The sequence below is a fragment of the Callorhinchus milii genome, unplaced genomic scaffold (assembly GCF_018977255.1).
Source record: "Callorhinchus milii isolate IMCB2004 unplaced genomic scaffold, IMCB_Cmil_1.0 Scaffold27, whole genome shotgun sequence".
NCBI classification, from domain to species: domain Eukaryota; kingdom Metazoa; phylum Chordata; class Chondrichthyes; order Chimaeriformes; family Callorhinchidae; genus Callorhinchus; species Callorhinchus milii.
The window spans coordinates 4,986,008-5,007,195 of NW_024704768.1; the positions used below are offsets into that span (position 1 = coordinate 4,986,008).

The 21,188-nt window shown below is 41.3% G+C and overlaps 1 protein-coding gene across 1 annotated transcript in view; it reads right to left on the bottom strand.

Annotated features, from left to right (window-relative positions):
• spryd3 (SPRY domain containing 3) overlaps positions 1-20,423 on the bottom strand; it is a 67,453-nt gene extending 47,030 nt beyond the window's left edge. The window contains exons 1-6 of the mRNA XM_042344196.1: positions 20,282-20,423; positions 16,922-17,063; positions 14,731-14,806; positions 12,183-12,307; positions 11,358-11,493; positions 8,930-9,118 (exon numbers count right to left, since the gene is read on the bottom strand). Of these exons, the coding sequence (XP_042200130.1) occupies positions 8,930-9,118; positions 11,358-11,493; positions 12,183-12,307; positions 14,731-14,806; positions 16,922-17,049 (654 nt within the window). The 5' untranslated portion in view covers positions 17,050-17,063; positions 20,282-20,423. The remainder of the gene's footprint in view (positions 1-8,929; positions 9,119-11,357; positions 11,494-12,182; positions 12,308-14,730; positions 14,807-16,921; positions 17,064-20,281) is intronic.
• Between the last annotated feature and the right edge of the window lie 765 nt (positions 20,424-21,188).

Sequence of the window (21,188 nt, forward strand, 5' to 3'; positions counted from 1 at the left end):
TCTGGTAACATCAACCTCCATGGTTGCACACTACAACTCATCAAGCCAGTCAGGAACCTGGGTGTCTTGTTCAACCCTCAATTGTCTTTTCTCCCCCACATTCAACCCATGACCCACCCTGCCTTCCCTCACCTCCGTAACATCGCCCGACTCCGCCACTACCACCCCTCAGGTGCTGAAACTCTTGTTCATGCCTTCATCACCTCCAGGCTCGACTATGCAAACTCCCTGCTTGTCGGCCTTCCCAACTCCTCCCTCAACAGCCTATAGATAATCCAGAACTCTGCAGCCCATGTCCTCTCCCGTACCAAACTCCATGACCCCATCTCCTTCACTCTCGCCCGACTCTACTGGCTCCCGATCCTTCAGAGGATCCAGTTCAAAATCCTGGTCCTCACCTACAAAGCCCTATACAGCCTCACCCCACCCTATCTCTGCGACCTCCTAACCCACTACCAACCCGCCCGTTCCCTCCACTCAGCCGGCTCCGGCTGCTCCACGTCCCCCGACCCACCCGCCCCACCACTGGCGAGGGAACCTTCAGCCACTCTGCCCCCAACCTCTGGAATTCCATCCCCCAGTCATTCCGCCTCGCCCCCTCCTTATCCTCCTTGAAGTCCTGCCTCAAGACCCTCCTCTTCGACCATGTCATCGGTCACCCCTCCTTTCCCTCCCTTCCCCCCCACCCCCAACCCCAGCTCGGGACTGAAATGTTGTCACTGTCCAGCGCCTTGGGATGTCCTCCCGACATGAATGGCGCAAGCTTCCTTACTCCACACACCTAATAATAATCCCTCCAAAAAAACAAAACAATAATCAATTGGTCATTTTCAATCCACGGCTGTGTGTGTGGACGCTGCTGTGCGCAATTGGCTGCCACGTTTCGCCCACAAATATACGGTCAATTCAGTTTACAGTCTATTCTGTGAAGCGCTTTGAGACGTCAAGATGTGAAAAGCGCGATATCAAATGCAAGGATTATTATTATTATAAATAGCTTTGCTGTCACTGCTGAGGTAAAAGACTGAATCCTGACTGGGTTGCCATTTGAATAATATTTCTGTGTCTGACTGAAAACTGAGAACTGTAAACCTGTATACATGTTAGTATCTGGGATGCTCTGGAAAACTTCCCTGCGTGAGGGGCACTCTATAAATGCAAGTTGTTGTTGTATCAGGCACAGAGACATCGTGCTCTGATGTGTGCATATACATCAGGAACGTGTGGGGAGTTGTTATTATCAATAGGCCACCAGGTAGACTTTGGATTCTTTCTCCAGCTGACACTCAATCTGTGAGTTTTTTTACATAATGCCACTTGCGAGAGCTACTGATGGGAGAAGTAAATAATAATCCTCGCATTTGATGCAACAACAACAAGACGATTACATTTGTATAGCGCCTTTCACGTCGGGAGCACGTCCCAAGGCGCTGCAAGCGCTTTAACACATCATCAAAATATTTCAAAGGGCTTCACACAATTTTATTATAAACTGTAGTGACTGTATACTTGTGGGCACACACAGTAGCCAATGTACAGATACCAATCTTCCACAACAGCCATGAAGTAAATGACCAATTTTATTTAGGGATTTCTTGGCTAGAGCACAACAAACTTCTCTTTTTGAATCATCTATGAGATCTTTAACATTAATCTGAACAGGCTGGCGGGACCTCAATTTATCATCTTGTCCAAAGGCATTTCCTACAATTACTGCATTGGGAGTGTCAGCCTGGACTGTGAACTCAAAGCCCAATGTGGAATTTGAACCCACAACCTTCTTACTCAGAGGTGAGACTGCTACTGACTGAGCCAATGCTGAACTTTTTCAGATCAGCTAGACAGATAATTGTATTCTTTTATAAATGTAAATTTGTATTATGCTGCATTGTGCAGTTGCACGTGCTAAATCACACTGAATTACTGAGAATGATCCAGCACAGAAACAGACCATTCGACCCAACTAGTCTGTGGCTGTATTTATATTCTCCACCCCTATTCTCCTACACTCTCTCTATTCATTTCTCCCTCATGTATTCATCAGGTTTCTTTTTAAACAAATTGATGCTTTTTAAGATTCAACCACAGCTTTCTTCAGTGAATTTCATATTCCCCTCACTCTCTACATAAAGAAGTCCCTCCTAAACTCACTTTGACATTTGCTACTGGATAGCTTCTATGAATCCCATCTAATTTTGGACAGCCTATTAATGTACACTTAATCAAATCCTTTCATAATCTTATTCACACTTAATGGCCTCAGAGAACAAAGCTCCAAGCAGGGAATGGAAGAAAGTGTCTCCCGCTCATGCTCCCCAGCAGTCACTGACAGAGAACCACTGGTAGAAGCCATGAGGTAAGTAATCTGCCTGTGTTCTCTGCCAAGGTAATGAAACTTGCTGCATATGTTTGGGCAGGAAGAGAAATGAAAACTGAACATTACTTATTATATCGTTGATTTAAATCATTGCCGGAGGCCTGATATCTCCTCCCAGGTTTATTAATCTTTTACAAGTTCAATTCAAAGTAACGGATTTTGCTGATACAGCAAATGGAACGATTTACACATTCTGCTTCTGACAGTTTAATTTCAACGCAGATCTCAGCATTCCCAGACACTGCCTTTTGGAAATCCAAATATAATAAATCCTTATCCTGATCTACGCTTGCAGTTTACTACATCAAAGAACTCTATAAAATTAGTCCAATATATGGGATTGAGACAATAGCCCAGAACAATACAGTCAGATATGTCAATGGAGCAGGATACAGGGCATAGGTTCTGGAGTCTGAAAGGCACTTTTACGATTTCAGGAAAACAAGTGATGCTTTGTTAATTAGCAAAAGTTAATTGGACCAGGTTACTTGTCAGAATGTTTGAAACCAGGATAGTAGACTCATGTAAGGAACTGCTTGACATTGTAATGATAGGACAGTAGGGAATATAATCTGGAAGGATGAGATCAAATGGGCCAAAGGGCCTTCTTCATCTGAACCTCTCTTGTGATGCTGTGAAGATCTTCATTGTGTGGGTGGCTGATTAAATGAAGTGTTTACCCACTGAGTGACTGGGAGCGCCCTTTACGCAACAAGATTATTTTCAGTAGTTTTGGAATAGATTCAAATACGTACTACAGCTAACATTTATAGTAGCATATTACAATACGACATGATTGTTCTTTGCCGGTAGCTACTAGTTTGAATTTAGAATCTCAAAAGCTCTCTTATAATGACTGAAATCTGAAACTTTTGTTTCTCGTTGAATAATGTTCCACGTACCTGATTGATCACATACCTAACCATTGAATCCGCAGTGAAAGGCTAAAGACACTGAGCGCGTGTTTCAAGATTATCAAATTGTCGAAAAAGGTGCGTACACTGTAAAACACCAACGCGTAATCAGGGTGTGTTTACACACTGTTTTTTTTAAATCGTTTATTAAAAAAAATGATTATATGCTTTAATTTCTGATCAATGCCATCATTGTTTTCCTGCTTCAAAATAGTTTTTGTTTCTGCTCTGGGCAAAGAAAGATCACCTGCCTGGCAAGGCCTGCCAAGTCTCTTAATCTCAAAATATTTTGCTGAGCATGCTTCAAAGAGAAGCATCTGTCAAGCCAAGCAGCCCAGGCTGAAATCCCATCACAAAGGTTAGGTAGTCCCGGCACCTCCTCCTATCTTACTCACTAGGCAGACATCCACCTCAACAACAACAACCTGACTTCTATAGTGCCCTCTACGTAGCGTAGCGTCTCAGAGTGCTTAACAGTGGCGGAGCACTATAAACCCCCAGAAAAGTTAGATGAACACAGATTAAAAATAGGTGGAAACACAACAATGTAATCAACACTAATCCATCATCCTTATAGAGATATAGGTTAACATTCCAGGTGTGACTGTTTCTCAGAACACAAAGGAAACACTAAGACAACACAAACATCTTTTTCTCTTGTGTTACTTTTTGAACTTGGTCTCCTTCCCCACCAGAACCCAACCACAAAGTTTTTCACTGCAAGTAGACAAACCCTTCACAAGAAATGGAGGACAACAATAATAATTCTCGCATTTGATACAGCTCCTTATCACTTGTTCGAGACGTCTCAAAGCGCTTCACAGAATATACTGTAAAGTGAATTGACTGTATATTTTGTGGGCGAACATCACTGAGGAAGAGAAGGAAACTTCTCTCTTTGGTTCCTTCCCTTCCTACCCCTTCCCCAAAGTATGTGGCATTCCAACTCACAACCAAACCATAAAAAAGAAAAACAAATCTCAGGTACAGGGTAGTGAAGTGCAAGTGTCTGTAAATGCCAGGATTTGAACAAAAGGCATCTGAACAGGAACCCAACATTTCAACTCAGAAGCTGCTTTTCCAGTCCAACCTGAGTTGCACTTAAAATGTAATAGAACAATAGCAAATGCAGTTCAACATTGCAAAATGTAATGTAATGAACTTTGAAAGGCAAGCAAGAAATGTAGAAACATTTAATAATAATAATATGAGATGGGAAGATAAATAGATCTAAATAAAGGATTAAGATAAATAGATCTAAATAAAGGATTAAGGATTAAAGAATATACAAGTCAATGAAAGCTATCTCGCAGGGAGGTTAGGATTCAGCACAAGAGATCTGGAATACAAAAGCAAGGAAGCACAATCTCAATTGGTCCAATCTGATTTCATTTTGGGAGTCCCATCTTCCAAAAGGATGTACTACTGCCTTAGAGCAAACCCAGCAACGATTCATCACTTTAACACCTGGATGAAGGAACACATCTACCCAATGATCTGAATAAACTTGTATTATTCTTATATTACATATAATAAACATATTTTCTCGAGCTCAAGATATTGAGGAGTGAACTAAATTAACATGTTAAAATAATAGAGTTGAACAAGTAGATAGGATGACTACCTTCTTGTACAATCAAGAACAAGAACATTTTAACTTAGAATTATGAGTTAAACAAACCTAGTTAATCTAGAAACAAAACATTTGGTCTTATCTTCAAGAAGCCATGCAAAGGAGTCTGAGGACTGGCGGAGGGATCCAAGGAGGCTAAATGAATTTTAAAAACAGGTAAGTGAAAGAGAAATAACTAAAGTACAGCACTTTTCCCTATAATTCTTGCTAAATGGTAATGTGCAAAACAAACCATCAGGTCAAGTATCATGTGAGAAACATGCATTCTGAATGATGCAATGCATCGGAGGTAGAAGAAAGAGTAAGGGACTGGATGTGGGGGGAGGAAGGATAATTGGGGGTCGAACCTGACGCCTAGGTTGCGTACGGGTTCGGAGAGCTTTACAGGGAGGTTGGGTAGGTGGAGGAGGTGAGAACTGTGAATTTTAGACGTTGACGAGAGCCAGAGTATGGCTTCCGTCTTGTCCGTTTTCCACATTATAACACAATCTTTTACTTTATTCACTTTATCCAAGTCTCAACAAGAAAGATTTTCACATCTTTCCAACAAGAAGGTCAAGGATTAGAAATGAAAAACAAACTTTTCCTTGAGATTTTGCTTAAAAGGACAACTGCACAGGGCGGTAGAGAACATTGTCTCAACTGTCAAGGTATCAGACACGTAACACAATTATAAAAAAGAGAAACAAATCTCTCTATCCGCATTATATCCAATTCACCCTTTCCCAACACAAAATAGTGTCTTTTCAGCAACAGACAGACACCAGGAGGAAGAAACATTCCGTCTAATTTCAAAGGGTGTACAATCAAACCTTGATCACAAATTCCTTGAAACCAGCCAAGCAGTTGAGAATATTCGTCCAATCCCACACCTCTACTGTCGGGGTCTGCTGTTAGTCAGTAAAACATGAAACCATTTATAATATAACCATTTGACAGCAGTAAAAGAATGTGCTGTAATTTTAAACTAGAAGTTCAACAGGTCTGTGAAACCAAGAATGAAAACCGTACACTCCATTCCAACCAAGGCTTTCATCATTTGTAAATCAGGAATGATTCCTGTCCCACTCTCCCCAGACACAGTTGTTTCCTCACAGGCTGCGCTGTATACTGTTTTGACATTTCACATGTGAAAACCCAGATTTGAAAATAATTTTAGTCAAGACCCATTTAAAAAATATATCAAAACAAAAACTCTTGACTAGCTTCATGCATTTTTTTTCAAAAAAGTTATGTTTGATATCGCTTCCTGTGTTTTTTTAAACACTCCTAGTTTGATTTTGGATTGATTCTGAATTAAAATGCAAATCATTGATACCCGTTCTTCAGTTTGTACAGCTACTGTAAATAAGTGACAATTCAAAACAAATAGAACAATTGTAGGGACGCTGCACTGAACTAAAATATAACAGAGAAATATGTACCCAGGAGTATGTGATAATCTCCAATACTGACTCAAAGTGAAGACAGCTACCAAAACGTGTTATTACAGGAACCTTACATGACTCAGAAATAATGAACTTAATCATGACTGTTTAAGAACCTTAAGTAAAATCAATGAAAGACGGTTATGTTATGTAATGAGTCATTGTTAAGTGTTTGGTTGACAAGGTCGGCTAAGGACTATAGCAAATACTTTCGATGGCGATGTTGGAAATCTGAAATAAAAACAGCAAAGGCTGGACTGGAATCTCGCTGAAATCGATCAGGCATAATATTAATAATATTAATAATAATCCTTGCATTTGATACAGCTCCTTATCACATCATTGAGGCCTCTCAAAGCGCTTCACAGAATATATAGTAAAGTGGATTGACTGTATTTTGTGGGTGAAACACGACAGTCAATTCGCACAGTAATGTCACACAAACAGTCGAGGATTGAGTGATTGAATGTTTTGGTTTTTGAGGGAATATTACCCACGGAACGTGATCTACCATTTGACTAACAACTGGATCCCTACTTACTGCTAGATAAACAGAGGCATGTGGACTAAAAGAGAAAGACAGGTTAGTTAATGCTTCAAAGTGACCTTGCATAAGACCAGGAATTGTTGGGATGGAAATGTGTAGGATTGAAGGTGGCACGAAGGGACACATCAAGAAAACAAAGACATTAGGAAGAAGTAGAAAAAAGGAGTGAGGTGTGAGCAGTTTGGAGAGGTAGACCGCTCCCGGGCATAAAGTCATTTAGAGGCAAGTGTGAGGATCTTGAAATCGATCTGCTCTCTTTGCTACGCTGCTCCATTTAAAATCTTACTGTTTAAGCTTTAATTATTTTTCTTATTCTTACACTAAAATTTACAACTTTACATTTTCCAATAACTATCAAAACAATGAAGAATTTAGATAATAAAAGGTGAGAATACGAGATTATTACTACACAGTGCAGGATGCTAATCTGAACTACCAGTACAACAATAGTATGGAAGTGTTTAAACATGTCTCCAAATCACGCTCTAAATACGTCAGATTTCTGTGTACCTAATTAATTTGTTTGAGTTGCACAAAGTTTAGGTCAGAAATATCCATGTGTAAGTAATTATAAATGGAATCCTGTAGCTTAGTTGTTAGAGCACTCGCTTTGCAAGCGAGAGGACCTGGGTTCAATTCCTAGGCAGGGTGAAACAATAGGAAAGTTTCCTTACTCCACAGACCCTGTTTCCCCAGAAATAAGCAGGAACCTGGGTGTTAGTCGATTGGTGATCGCTTTTCTGGGGGTAATAATGCCTTCCAAAAAAATATTTTTTAAGTATTAATTATTTGGTTTCTCAATCCACGTGGGACACTGCTGTGCGCTGTGCGCAACTGGCTGCTGCATTTCGCCCACAAAATATGCAGTCAATTCCCTTTGAGGTATATTCTGTGAAGCGATTTGAGACGTCTGGAAGACGTGATAAGGCGCTATATAATACAGAAATATTGCTGCATCACTGGGAACTGACGTACATCCATTACAGACCACAAAGAAAGGCAACGGACTCTCACACGCACTGAATACCCAGAAAAGCCACACTATGCATGCAATAAAAATAAACAACACTGTTCAAAATAAGACTACAGAAGTTTTTTTTATAATTTAAATATCCAAAATTGATTTGCCCTCAAATTCGTGCTTCATTTCCATAGTGGACTAATTACTGCCTGAACTGTCCGTCAGTCCTCATTCCTACACATATTTTCCATATAATTTGAGCCAACATGTAATTATAAAATGCCTGTCTGCAGCGAATCCTGCACATTTTTTCCACAACATTTCGGCCAAAACATCTTTACAAATAACTTATAGAATTCCAATTATTTTATGATTTTTTTGATCAGTCTCCCTCAAAAATCGACCTGTGAAATACAAGTCTTATTGTTTTCCTGAATTCAAAGATTCAATAACTAACTGACAAATCTCGCTGGGACCTGTTGGGCATGTTTTAGTCAACTGGAACAATGGGAGAAACATTTTACTGGAGTTATTGAGAAAACAAACACGGACATCTTAGTTTAATTTTGTGGTCGCAAAAGCATTCGAATGAAAAGGGCAAACCATTTTGTGATGAGCAAACATATACAATAAAATAAAGTAAAAAGGGCATGCAGTTAGCCACACATTTTTTTCTTTAAGTTCTGACTTTGTTATGAAGTTGACATAAAGGGCAAATATGGAATTCCAACAGGCACATCAAGTATGGGATGAGCAAGGGAATTGCATTGCATGTTTAACCTGACCGTGACTGCCCAGTGGATTACAGTGCAGCCGCTTCTCATAAACTCTCGTTGTGAATTGCTAGACAATTAGCATTGTTTCAGGACACTGTCACATAAACGCAATTTAAAAGTACTACAGAAGAAATATGAAATCGGGTTGTGTCCACAATCTAGGATTTTAAACCATAATAAATGAGAGACTTCATTTCCTCCAAGAAAAGATTTTCCCAAACAATTGTCATTGTTGACAATGTTATATTGCTATAGTATAGCATTATGTAACCTGGCCTTGGTGAAACCACTTACTGTTCCGCAAACTTTAACATCGTGTAACCGGCCCCACTCGTCTTCATGGCTGTCAACCATCATGACACTGTCGTCCTCGTCTCGTCCCCACTCTGCCTGTAGATCAATGCGGACTTCTTCTCCCAGCGAGTGCATCCCAACTGCTGGGAATAGGCCATCTGGAGATACCGCCAGAACCACAGATCCAATCTGCAGACATAGAGAACAAAAGTTCCATCAATTTTCATTTACAGAGAGAGCGCTTGGAGTGTGAAATTCTCTGCCACAAACCACAGATGAAGAAAAGACCATCAGATCTTTAAAAAAAATCATGAAGGGGAGGAATATTAAAGGATGCAGGAAGTTAACAGAAGAATAAGGTAGATTAGATGGTTCTTGGGAAGAAAAACACCAGCACAAACTTGATGAACTGAAAAGCATGCTTCTGTATATTTAGAATATTCACCAGATTAACACCTGGGATGAGGGGCTGGGTATTCCTTAGAGGTGAAAAAGTTGAGAGGGACATGACTGAGCAGTTTAAAATACTGAAGAAAATTGACAAGCTAGATAGAGGATTCCAGTAAATAAATTCCAAACAATTGGGCATAATCTTAAAATTAAAGTTAAACTAATTAGAAGTGAAAATGAGAAAACATTTCTTCACATGGTGGATTGTGATTATGTGATGATTCACTGCCCAGAAGGCCGTGGATGCAGAATCAATACTTTAATTGCAATGTAACTAATGATTTATACAGATATACATATGCAAAATAACCTATATTAAGTATTTATACAGTTTGGATATTCTTAATTTACATATGCAGTAACCCTGATGATTTCTGCATGTGTTAAGACCAAATAAAATACAGATTTAACATGTCACATTATCCTTTTATATTCTGTATATACCCCTACTTATAAAAGCTGGGATCCCATTGGTGTTTTCATTTTAGAGCTTTATGAACCTGCCCATCCATCTTCAAAGATTTGTGTACATTAACATTCCCAGTCTCTGCTTTTTAAAAAAACATTTAGTGTATATATGCTCTCCTTATTCTTCCTCCCAAAATGCATCTCCTCACACTTCCTGCTTTAATTTAGCGGCTCTCTCTCTGCCCAATCCAAGCCAGCCTGTCTCAGTTATTTGCGCTCTCATCTCTGAGTAGAATTTGTGGTTCCAGCACTGAAATGCAAGGATGACTGAGTAATAGCTATATATAGTACATGCACGGCTCCTACAGAATGTGTTTCACTACATAATGCACTATACTGGCACTGTACACAGTGTTGAGATTAAATATATTCATTGTTCTGCCTGGTTTGTGAATCTTACCCCCCGTAATGAGTTCTTCCTTGAATTCAAAGAGAATTCTTCAGTTATTTCCTGAAAGATGCATTTGCCAGTGATTTTACCAGTGTTTAGAGTCATAAATAGATCATTTGTGATGTATTGAGGCAATATTCCTCGTTCCTCAGCTCAGCTCTGGCTTGTCTTTTACGCTGCATAACTATACCTACTACGTAATGGTTATAAATCTTCTATGTTGCATAACTCCTGTTTTGGTTGCATTTAACATTATGAAAAATGAATCCCTTTTTTAGAAACTCAGCAGCCTTTCAAATAATTCACCCGAACAAGTCATGAACGAGGCAAGTCGTTCTCTCCCTTTGTGACGCTCAGGATAATGTGGAAATGCAATGATTAATCAAAAGGACAATCAATGCAGTTAGTTTTTACTTTCTTTCAAAAGGAAAATGTTTGTTATCTCAGTAAATCTTTCAAATTATTGTAAGGGAACAAAAGTGCAGGATTTCTGGAGTATTAATCATTATTGTTACAGCATGGTGCCGTGAGTTTGCATTCTGGCAAACATCAGGGTTTGAGATTGATTACTCCTGTCACTAATGAGACCAGTCACAACACTGCACCACTAAAAACTAAAATGGGCTAAAACAAGACACGCAGCATCCATAAACCACACTTCACATACAGTCATTCTGGATTATACGCTGTCAAATCTTCACTATTGCATGTCACCGTCTTAGTTTAGTTTCCGACAAGGCAACAATCCCCCAACCCTGTGCTGGAGTGTCAGCCCAATGAGGTCAAAGTCCCAATGTGGTGCTTAAACCTACAACCACCTGACCCAGAAGCAAGAGCTTCAGCAAATGAGCCAAGCTGATACCCTGTGGCAGCAGAATTTTAGGTCTAAAGTGGAAAGAACCGCAAATTGTGTTTATATAGCGCTGTAACGTCGGGAGGACGTTCCAAGACACAGAACAGTCAAAGGTTTGCACCCAGGCTGGGGGTTGTATTCTGGAGGAGTGGAGGCAAGTAGGTGGCAGAGGGGGGCGAAGATGACGAAAGGCACATCAAAATATGTTTTACTACTAACTGAACTTGAATTGTGTCGTAACAAAGAGAAAATTACTGTTCCCCCACCTCTTTCCCGTTTCTTGTGAAAAACACTGTTGCCATTCCTCGGTCAAAGGATTCTATGTATATGCCACAGCCTATTCTGTCACCGGTAAAGCATTTTGGTCCAAACTGCTGACCCAATCCATTTCCATTAAACAACCTTTAAGAGAAGAGAGAAAATAAACAAAGTCAATCAATTCAGGAATGGGAGAGTGCTTTCCCAACCCATCAGCATCCTCGACAAAGGTTTTTTCACAGATCAGTGACCTTGTGTTTTAAAACCGAAGCACAGCAACTGAAGTCGTTGGCGATGGAGCAGGGCTTAAACTAAAGTGACCAATGCCCAAAGTATTCTGTCTGCACGTCACTGCGAACTGGAAAAGAATGACAATCGTTTCTAAAATGTTGCTTCGAGCAGGCTGCCTGCTCCTGGGTCTCTGCCAACGCTCCTGTGTAGCTAACGACTGCAAGGCACACAAGTCATCTGATCTGATTTTCCATCATCCATGTGGGGAAGCACCTCCCTCAACGGTCACCAGAGACCAGTCGACATCGTACCACTCCCTGGGACTACATGCTGGCAACCACCCCACCCACCCCATTAAACACAGACACAGACACTTCATAACCACACAACCTGATTTCTGGATTTAGCCATCTTTGTTGATGAAAAGTTGTTTATTTGTATTATTTCAGTAAATAAAAAGTTCTAAAAATAATTTTCCACACGAGTTGATCCAGATGGGCCCCTTCGTGTTTGAAAATACAGAACCCAGTGGGCCGTTTCCATAATCATCTGAAGGTCTGTTTATACCTGTTCAAATTATTTTAGTTGCTGTTAATACTCACTTGCCATCGTCTGCATGATAAGCGACAGAATGTGGCAGCCACCCTGGTTGGTAATCTAGTTTATAATACTGAGGCACGAGTCCCACTGCAATGGTCCCTCTCACACCAGTGTCCACTATACATACCTGCAGTGAGAAAATAGATTCAAGTTTAGTTAGAAAGATATTGGGTGAGGCTGTTGTTTCCATCAGAACACAATTGTGTTAGGCCGCCTGCATTCCAGGCACACGGCAAATGCATGGAAACACAGCAAAAGGTGAATAACATGCTTTGGAATGAAAATACAGTCTACCATAAATAGCCAAGTTCTTAATGATGCTGAGGAACAGAAAGGGCTAGGGAAGCTGATGCATAGATTTGTAAACGTAGAAAAGGCCATAAAGAAGCAAGTGGGATTCTGGATTAGAAATTTACAGCACAAAAGAAGGCCATTTGGCTTAGTGTATCTGTGCTACTCTTAAAAGAAATTCTGTCAATCCTATTTATCTGCCCACTATCCAACATATCAATTCCTTTCAAATTCCTTTTTCCTTTTAAAAGCTGCAATCAAATCATTCCTTAACCTTCTCTGCTTTGAGAATATAAGAAACTTCACATGTAGAGTCCACACATCTGATTATACAATACTGTGCAGCAATTACCACTGAAAAGTTCACAGGTTGAATTCCTCCACCCCCTCAAGTTAATAGCAAATGGAGGTTTCTCATACAAGGAGAAGCTTGGTTGCGTTCCTCAGTCCTCTTGTCTGCCTCCCCCACCTCCCAGCTTCTGGTTAATAATCCCTCCCGTCCTGTTAACACCTAATCCAAAAGACAACATGTCCAACAATGCTGGCAATCCCCTGATACTGCACAGGAATATCAACCTCAACTACATGATCATGGTGAGATTCATTTTTACTGCTCTCAATAGGATCCTTTGAATCAATGAATCAGCATGAAAATATCTTGTGAAGAACAACAAGACGTTGATTTCTATTGGAAAAAAGAACAGCCAAATTTCTTCCAATTTGGGGTTGTATCCAGTTCTATGGTCCACATTTCTTCATCCTCTCCACAAAGTTAGACTCTTCTGAGCTATCAAATAAGAACCAACAAAATAGGCAGTGAGGAAAACAAAGATAAGACATTGGAACAGGAGAAGAGCATTTGTCCCATCAAGCCTCTCCCACCACTTTCCAAGATTATTGCCGGCAATTCAATTCCATCTCCCTGTGCTCTCTCCATACTCTGATACCACTGTCTACCATGTATCTATCTATTTGCCTTTTAAATTCTTCAACTGATTCTGCCTACACTGCCCTCTGGGGAAGTGAATTTCACACTCCCACCATCTGTTTCGTGAAAACAAGGTTCCGTATTTCACTTTTTAAATGGTTTAGCCTCAAGCTTAAGATTATGGCGCTGGGAGAATCTCCTTTCTCGTTTTGAAAACGGGCAAGTGCCACTTGAACAGGCAGAAGGGACCTCATTTTAATGCCTAATCCATGTGACTTCAACCCACAATCTTCCGACAAGTAAGTGTTACCACTGAGCCAAACTGGCCCTTGACACTAAGAATCAACCAAAGTAAGTGCACGCACTCTAAAGCCAATATATCCTACCCGACATTTGCTCCCCCAAACTGCACACAATACTCCAAACGGGGTCTGTCAAGAGTTTTATACAATTATAAATCACTTCTTGACTCTTGTATTCCCTTGTGATAAGCACCAACACTTCTTGAGACTTTTTCATTACCTCCTGTACCTGTGCGCTACTTTTTAAAAAATTATGAGCCTGAACAACTAGATCCTTTTGTTCACTGACCCCACTAAGTGTTTCTCCGCCAAGATGTCCCAAGTTGCATGAATTAAACTGGGCAATACGATTTTAATATATTGTGTTATTATATCTTTTTAAGCTATTTGAATTTCACTAGACTTTGAAAATCCCTCTCGGTAACCAATTCACTTTCATTGGGTGGGAAAACCCTGAACTATAGGTGGCTAATTTGGTTCACTCTTCATTCCTTGTTAATAAGCAGGTGAAACAATGAGAATTGACACTGACAGTTAGGAGATCAGTCTGAATGAAAGCAATTTATTTCCTTAGTTGTGGTTTTCGTTAAAATAAATCTAAAACCATTTCTTACTATTAAGCACTTAAAGTCATTAAAGGTCAAGCTCCTATACAGCATCTCTTGCTGCCAATTTCTGCAGCTGCATACGGATGGCTTGACCTCAGCTGGCTTAATGTTAGTGTTCTTACAGCAATTCATACGCAGAGAAGCAATTTGATTAAAGGCCTGAACATCTTACTACCTCTGCTAAAAGTTATTCAGAATGAGCTGAATGTTTTTTTACACGTCAACAAATATTGTCCTTAGACAGCAGTTTCACCTTACATGACTGCATTCTTCAGCTGGTAAGTAACCTAACTTGTTTTAACTGCAGTCTGACTGGCAACGCACCATAGACTGTAATTTCACAAATCTGTCTGCCACACACAGGAATTCCTTCTCCTTAGATCAGTCACACAGAAAAAGTTGCACATTTAAATGCACATACCTCAAAATAATTGTTCTCTTTATTCAGGGGACGAGGGGCAATATAACAACCAACTTCATCAGAGTTTCCGTGGTAACTGAAAAGTCACAGAAAGATTCAGTTTCAATTCAACGGAGGACTTGTTCCCATTTCAACCAACTTATTAAATGCACTTCTCTATAAAAGGAATTCAGGTTTGCCTCACATTCAGGATCCACATCACAATTTTTAGCCACTAATTTCAACTGGGAGCTTTGTCACTTAAACAAAAATCACGTGTAGGTGACTGTAGGTGTCATATTTTTGTGGACCTCTGTCAGGTCTGGATACGCTGAAGCATGGCTTTCTGCATGTCAGACATCCAGTTGACCAATGCAAAAAATGCTACCCCATGGATTACACAGAAAAGTTGTATAAAGTGCATTTTTCTGCTATCTGCAGTGCAATAATCCCTTTCCCTTCATTTGGTTTGCTTTGCTCCTTATGAGGGAGAGGGGAAGATGGTGCAGGAGAACATAGGCATCAACAAAAAAAATAACATTTTATCCTTTTCTTCATGTACTGCAAGAAAGCAAAATCTCATTTTACAAAACGAATTAGAGGTTAGGAAAAAAATGCGTTTTCGCAGAAGGAGATACCAGTGACTGTGTGTGGGACACTGCTGTGCGCAATTGGCTGCCCAGTTTCATGCACAAAATATACAGTCACTACACTACAGTATATTCTGTGAAGCAATTTAAGACGTCTCAACAACGTGATAAGGCACTACATCAAATAAAAGTATTATACTATGACTGTCAAGCCCAAGAGCTGAAGACACGGAGTGACGAATACCTCACAAGATTGGAGGGTCATTGGTAATTTATACAGAGCAGTGGCTTACCTAAGGGAAAGTTTTATTGTAACCGTATGCCATTAACTTTTACATTAACTTCATGAGTGGTTCATGGGATGGGAGGGAGTTTGGGGAGAGAAGGTTTGGGCATCAATCTGTCATGTTATGCATCTGGTATCACTTAGTGGTTTGTTTTCCACACACCACTCAAGAAACATCTATATTATATATAGACACATAGACTTTTTATTATATAGTCTTTAACTATCTTTAACTATGCCCCACTGATCGTTTTGCCTCCAGTCTCGGCGTGAGTGTTTTGGCTGCTGCCCCGACTCGAGCCAACCCCCCACCCCCCCACCTCCTAAAATGTCCTCACTTCGCTAAGAGCGACATTTTATATTAACAACAACAAAATTACAATTTTATGGCGCCTTTCACGACGGGAGGACTTCCCAAGGCGCTGGACCATCAGTGTTTCGCACCCGAGCTGGGGGTTGGCATCAGGGAGAGTGGAGGGCAGGGGGGTGATTGAAGGCCCGGTCGAAGAGGAGGGTCTTGAGACGGGTCTTGAAGGAGGCAAGGGATGGGGCGAGGTGGAGGGACTGCGGGATGGAGTTCCAGAAGGTGGGGGCAGAGTGGCTAAAGGCCCGCCTGCCAATGGCGAGGTGGGGGATGTGAAACAGGCCGGAGCCCATTGAGCGGAGGGATTGCGCAGGTTGGAGTGGAGGACATGCAAAGCAAGAGAACTACCTGCCCTATGTCTCCTAATGTATTTATTCCATTAATCTGAGCAGATAGATATTGATGTACGATTTATATCTAGATTTGGAGTTACCGAGTTTCAACTGACAAAACACAGATTGATGTTGGGGAAAATGTACAGCACTGTGTACTGGTTCCCAATACTAAATCTTCCTTTAGATACGAATGTAAAGCTAGGAGTATGTGCCCCACCCCAAATAAAAATTACTGTACTCTTAATTGCAGGACTCCTCTGCCACATGAGGTAAAAATATCATTCAAAGCACTGAACTCTAAAGATATCTGGAACCATTGGCAAGTTGTAAATAATCAAATGTTACACAGCAAATTAGACATCTAATAAACACCAGAACAATACAAATTAACTTTGATGCACTGACATTTTCAGATGGGTAACAGCTTTCAAAACAGAGGAAAAAATAAAACGAAATCTCTCAATTTGTTCCAATAGGAATGTGAGAAATCACAAACTTTTCTATTGTAACATTCCAACACTGAGAAACTACTAGAAAATACTGTGGCTTACATCACAACAGTTACTGATTTCCTTATATACATGCAACTTGCTCTTTTCCAAGTGCTTGCTATTCTGATAAAGTAGGACATCATTACCTCAATATATCTCCATCAACAAGAATGCGTTTGTATCTCTCTTGGTAATGCACCGCCCGCACTTCTCTGATTTCTCTTATTCTTCTTCTCCAGTTAAGGAACCTGTAGTGTAAATTGAAGTCCTCCATTTCCCACTGCGGACCTTATAGGATGAAGGATAAATGTTTTTAGAGGCCGGTTCTCAAGTTCAGTCGTTTAGCTAATTAGCCGAGTTGTCCAGATCTGCAGTTATTATTTTACCGAGGCCAATCTAAACCGCTGCCAAGATAAAAGTCTGTGTCAACTGCTGCATTTGGATTTTGAATTCAATCCAAGTTAAAATAACTTTTACTGATTTGATGAATCATTTAATTTGGGTGTATTGATCAATCTTGAAAGGCTTACAATTTATATTCCTTTGAACAGCTCATGCTATGTAAGAACAGTAAAGAGTAGAAACAAGATTATAATGTTTTAATTATTAATTATATTATTAATAATCCCCTATAAAAAATTATAGAACAGAAGGAGGCCATTCAGCCTAACCAACTTGCTCTGTATTTCTATGGAAACTCTTTAATTACATTTTCCCACCTTTTCCCCTATCTCCCTAAATATTCTACCTTACTAAATATCACTCTATCTCTTAAATGTCTCAAGCGACTGTATTTATGTTTTTTGTGACGGTCTGTTCTACATTGTGATAACCCTTTGTGCAAAGGATTGATTTTTGAACTCCCCCTCTCACTGGCTCAATTTTAATTTCGAGTGTCCTCTTGTCCTGAATTTTCCAAGTGTCACTTCATATTTACTTTGTTATATGATTTACAGTGAAAAAGCATCAGAAATAATCGAAACAATCAATAAAATCTTTAAACAATCAGCATCCACCGTGAATACAGAAATGTCTTGGAAGCAATGATGGGACAGAATAAATCACTGGTCGATAAAACAATAAAAAATCAGGTTTTGTTATAGAAATTGTATTCATTTCCAAAATTATCCCATGTGTCGCGATCTTGCTGCGTGAGATGCTAACATGTTTACTACACTCAAGAACATGGATCTGGTATTATAAATTGGTCCAGTAGATGAACTAGCACCAAACAAATAGGCTAACGGTTCAAAACCCAAGTCTGAACTTGAGCTCGCAGTTTAGGTTGATTCTCAAAACATTGCTCTAGGCAGAAACAATCTGTTTTTAATGACACCAAAACTGGTGCCAAAGCAAGATCTAGAGGAATATTAATTACAAATTGATCTTGATCAGCATTCAACTCTGTTACTGTGAAACCCTCCAAAACAGCAATACATTTATATGATGACTAACTTATGGTTGGAGTTCCTCTCAAGGTCCAGACCAAGGAGGAGACTGGATAATTACTGATCACATTCTGAATCAAAGAAACATAAATCTTATAGAACTAAAAACGACTCAAATAGTTTTAGTTTTCTAACTTAGACTTTGATTACGAATTTCTTCTTAGTTTCACTATTTCACTCCTGTTCCAGCAAAGACAATATGAAACGTTTTGCATATCAGATGAAAAAGTCAACTAAAAATATTATGAATTTGAAACTTATGTTAAGTCATTCAGTTTAAGTCTGTTGGTGTAGTACAAATTGCTGCAGTGCCCAGCTGACCTGACTAGGCCTCACTCAGAGAAGCCATATTAGAATAAGTAATAATAATTATCCTTGATATAGCATCTTATCACGTCATCGAGGTGTCTCAAACTCCTTCACAAAAAATAATGTAAAGTGAATTCACTGTATATTTTGTGATCAAAACATGGCAGTCAATTGCGCACAGTACATTGTCAAGCTCCTTGATAATCCTCCCTCTATATAAATATAAATTGTATAATAAAGAATGCTTGCATTTAATATAGCACCTTTCACATTGGGAGACATGTCTCAAATCATTCCACAGGATTAAAAAAATCTAGTGACTGTGTGTTTTGCAGGCAAAATTTAGCAACTGCTTTTGCATAAAGTATTGTCCCACAAAACAGCCATGAAGTGAGAGACCAATTTTATTTGAAGGATTATTGGCCAGGACATTGGGAGAAGCTCCTTTCTCTTTTCAAAAAGTGCCAAGGGATTTTTAACGTCCACCTGAACAAACAGGACCTTGATTTAAATAATAATAATAATACTTATATTTGATAACAGCGCCTTATTATCGTGTCATTGAGACATCTCAAAGCAATTCACACTTTTTTTTAAACTGTGAAGGGTAGCGACTGTGTATTTGTAGGTTAAAGTGTCAGACAATTTGTGCACAGCAACGTCCCATAACCAGCCATGAAGTGAATGACCACTTTTATTTTGTGGGATTGTTGGGACAGGAAATAGGGACAAAATTCCCCTCTCTTTTCCAATAGTGGTGTGGGATCTTTTAGCATCTACTCGAACTGGTCGTTGTGGGACCTCGGTTTAACGTCTCGTCCAAAGGACGGCGACTCTGACAACTCAGTGTTCTCCCAGCACTGCACTGGAGAATCCGCCTGGATTGTGAGGGCACAGAGTCCCCACAAGCTTCTGACCCAGAGGCGAGAGCACTGCTGACTAAGCCAGGCTGTCTCACACACACACACTCACACACTGTCTCTCACACACACTCACACACTGTCTCACACACACACACTGTCTCTCACACACACACACACACTGTCTCACACACACACACTGTCTCTCACACACACACTGTCTCTCACACACACACACTGTCTCACACACACACACACTGTCTCACACACACACACTGTCTCACACACACACACTGTCTCACACACACACACTGTCTCTCTCTCACACACATACACAACACTGTCTCTCTCATACACAACACTGTCTCTCACACACACACAATACTGTCACACATACATATATACACACACTGTCACACACATACATACACTGTCCCACACACACACACAACGCTGTCACACATACACTGTCACTCACACACTGTCACACTCACTGTCACACTCACACACACTGTCACACACACACTGTCAACTTACACACTGTCACACATATTGTCACACACACACAACACTGTCACACACACGCACAGTCACTGTCACACACACACACAGACACTGTCACACCCACTGTCTCACACACACATACACACTGTCACTTACACACACTGTCACACATACATACAGACACTGTCACACTCACTGTCACACACACCCACACACTGTCACACACCCACAGTTCGCCAACCCTGTGAGGCGCTTTGAGGTATTTTCAGGTGATAAGGCGCTACAACGAATGGTGCGGCTGCGGGGCACAGCCTCAGCTCAAACTTTGGGAGCTTCAGAAACCACGATGGTGGAAAGTAAAGCTTTAAGAAGCCACAGCGCCTACCTGGGGGGTGTGTGCACTGATCCCCTGCCCTGCCTGCCCTGACTGACTAAGGCGGTGACTGACTGACTGACGCCGGGCCGGGGCCGCGTCGCCGACCTTCCTCCACACCAGCTCGCAAACCGGAAGCTGCCGCGGCAGGTGTGGTGGGAGGGGTGGGGGGGCGGTGATGCGGCTTGACTGACAGCCCACCGGACCAATCGCAGCCCCAGAACCCGGCTAAGCGGCAAACAGCCCATCCAATGGAGAGCGGAGGACGGGGGGGGGGGGGGGCGGGCGCGAGCAGGCGGGCGGGACGTCGCGCGCCGAGCGGAAGTGGCAGTTGGTCGGGCGCCGCGCGAGCGGCTGTCAACGGTCCGAGAGACTGAGAGCGGGAACTCGCGGCCCCTCAGCCCCGCACCCCTCCCCCCACCGCCACCGCCGCCGCCGTCCGGTGTGTCAGACTCCCCGCGATGTGAAATAAACTGACAGATGTTGTTATCCTGACGCGGTTGTCCTGAATAGGAACAGGGAGGCCATTCAGCTCTTCGAGTATGTGCCGCCGTTTAATTAGGAATCGGGGGGCGGTGGGGGAGGGGGGGATCCGCACCTCAACTGATCCCGTCAGTGCCAATGTCAGTCCCGCTGTTCTCCTCCCCGTGTCCCTCCACGCCCCGACCTGCCGTCCGTCAGTCGGTCGGTCATATCGACCTCAGTGTAGATCTCGAAGGTGTGGATGGATCTGCGGCCTTTTTTTTGGGGGGAGAGAATTCCAGATTTCTACCCCCTTTTGGGTGAGCGAACGGCCTGGTTCTGATTTTAAGACTATGCCCTCTCTCCCCCCCACACACTCTCCCCCCCACCCCCACACTCTCTCCCCCACTCCCCCTCTCCCCACCCCACCACCGCCTGGTTTTGGAATGGGCCCAAA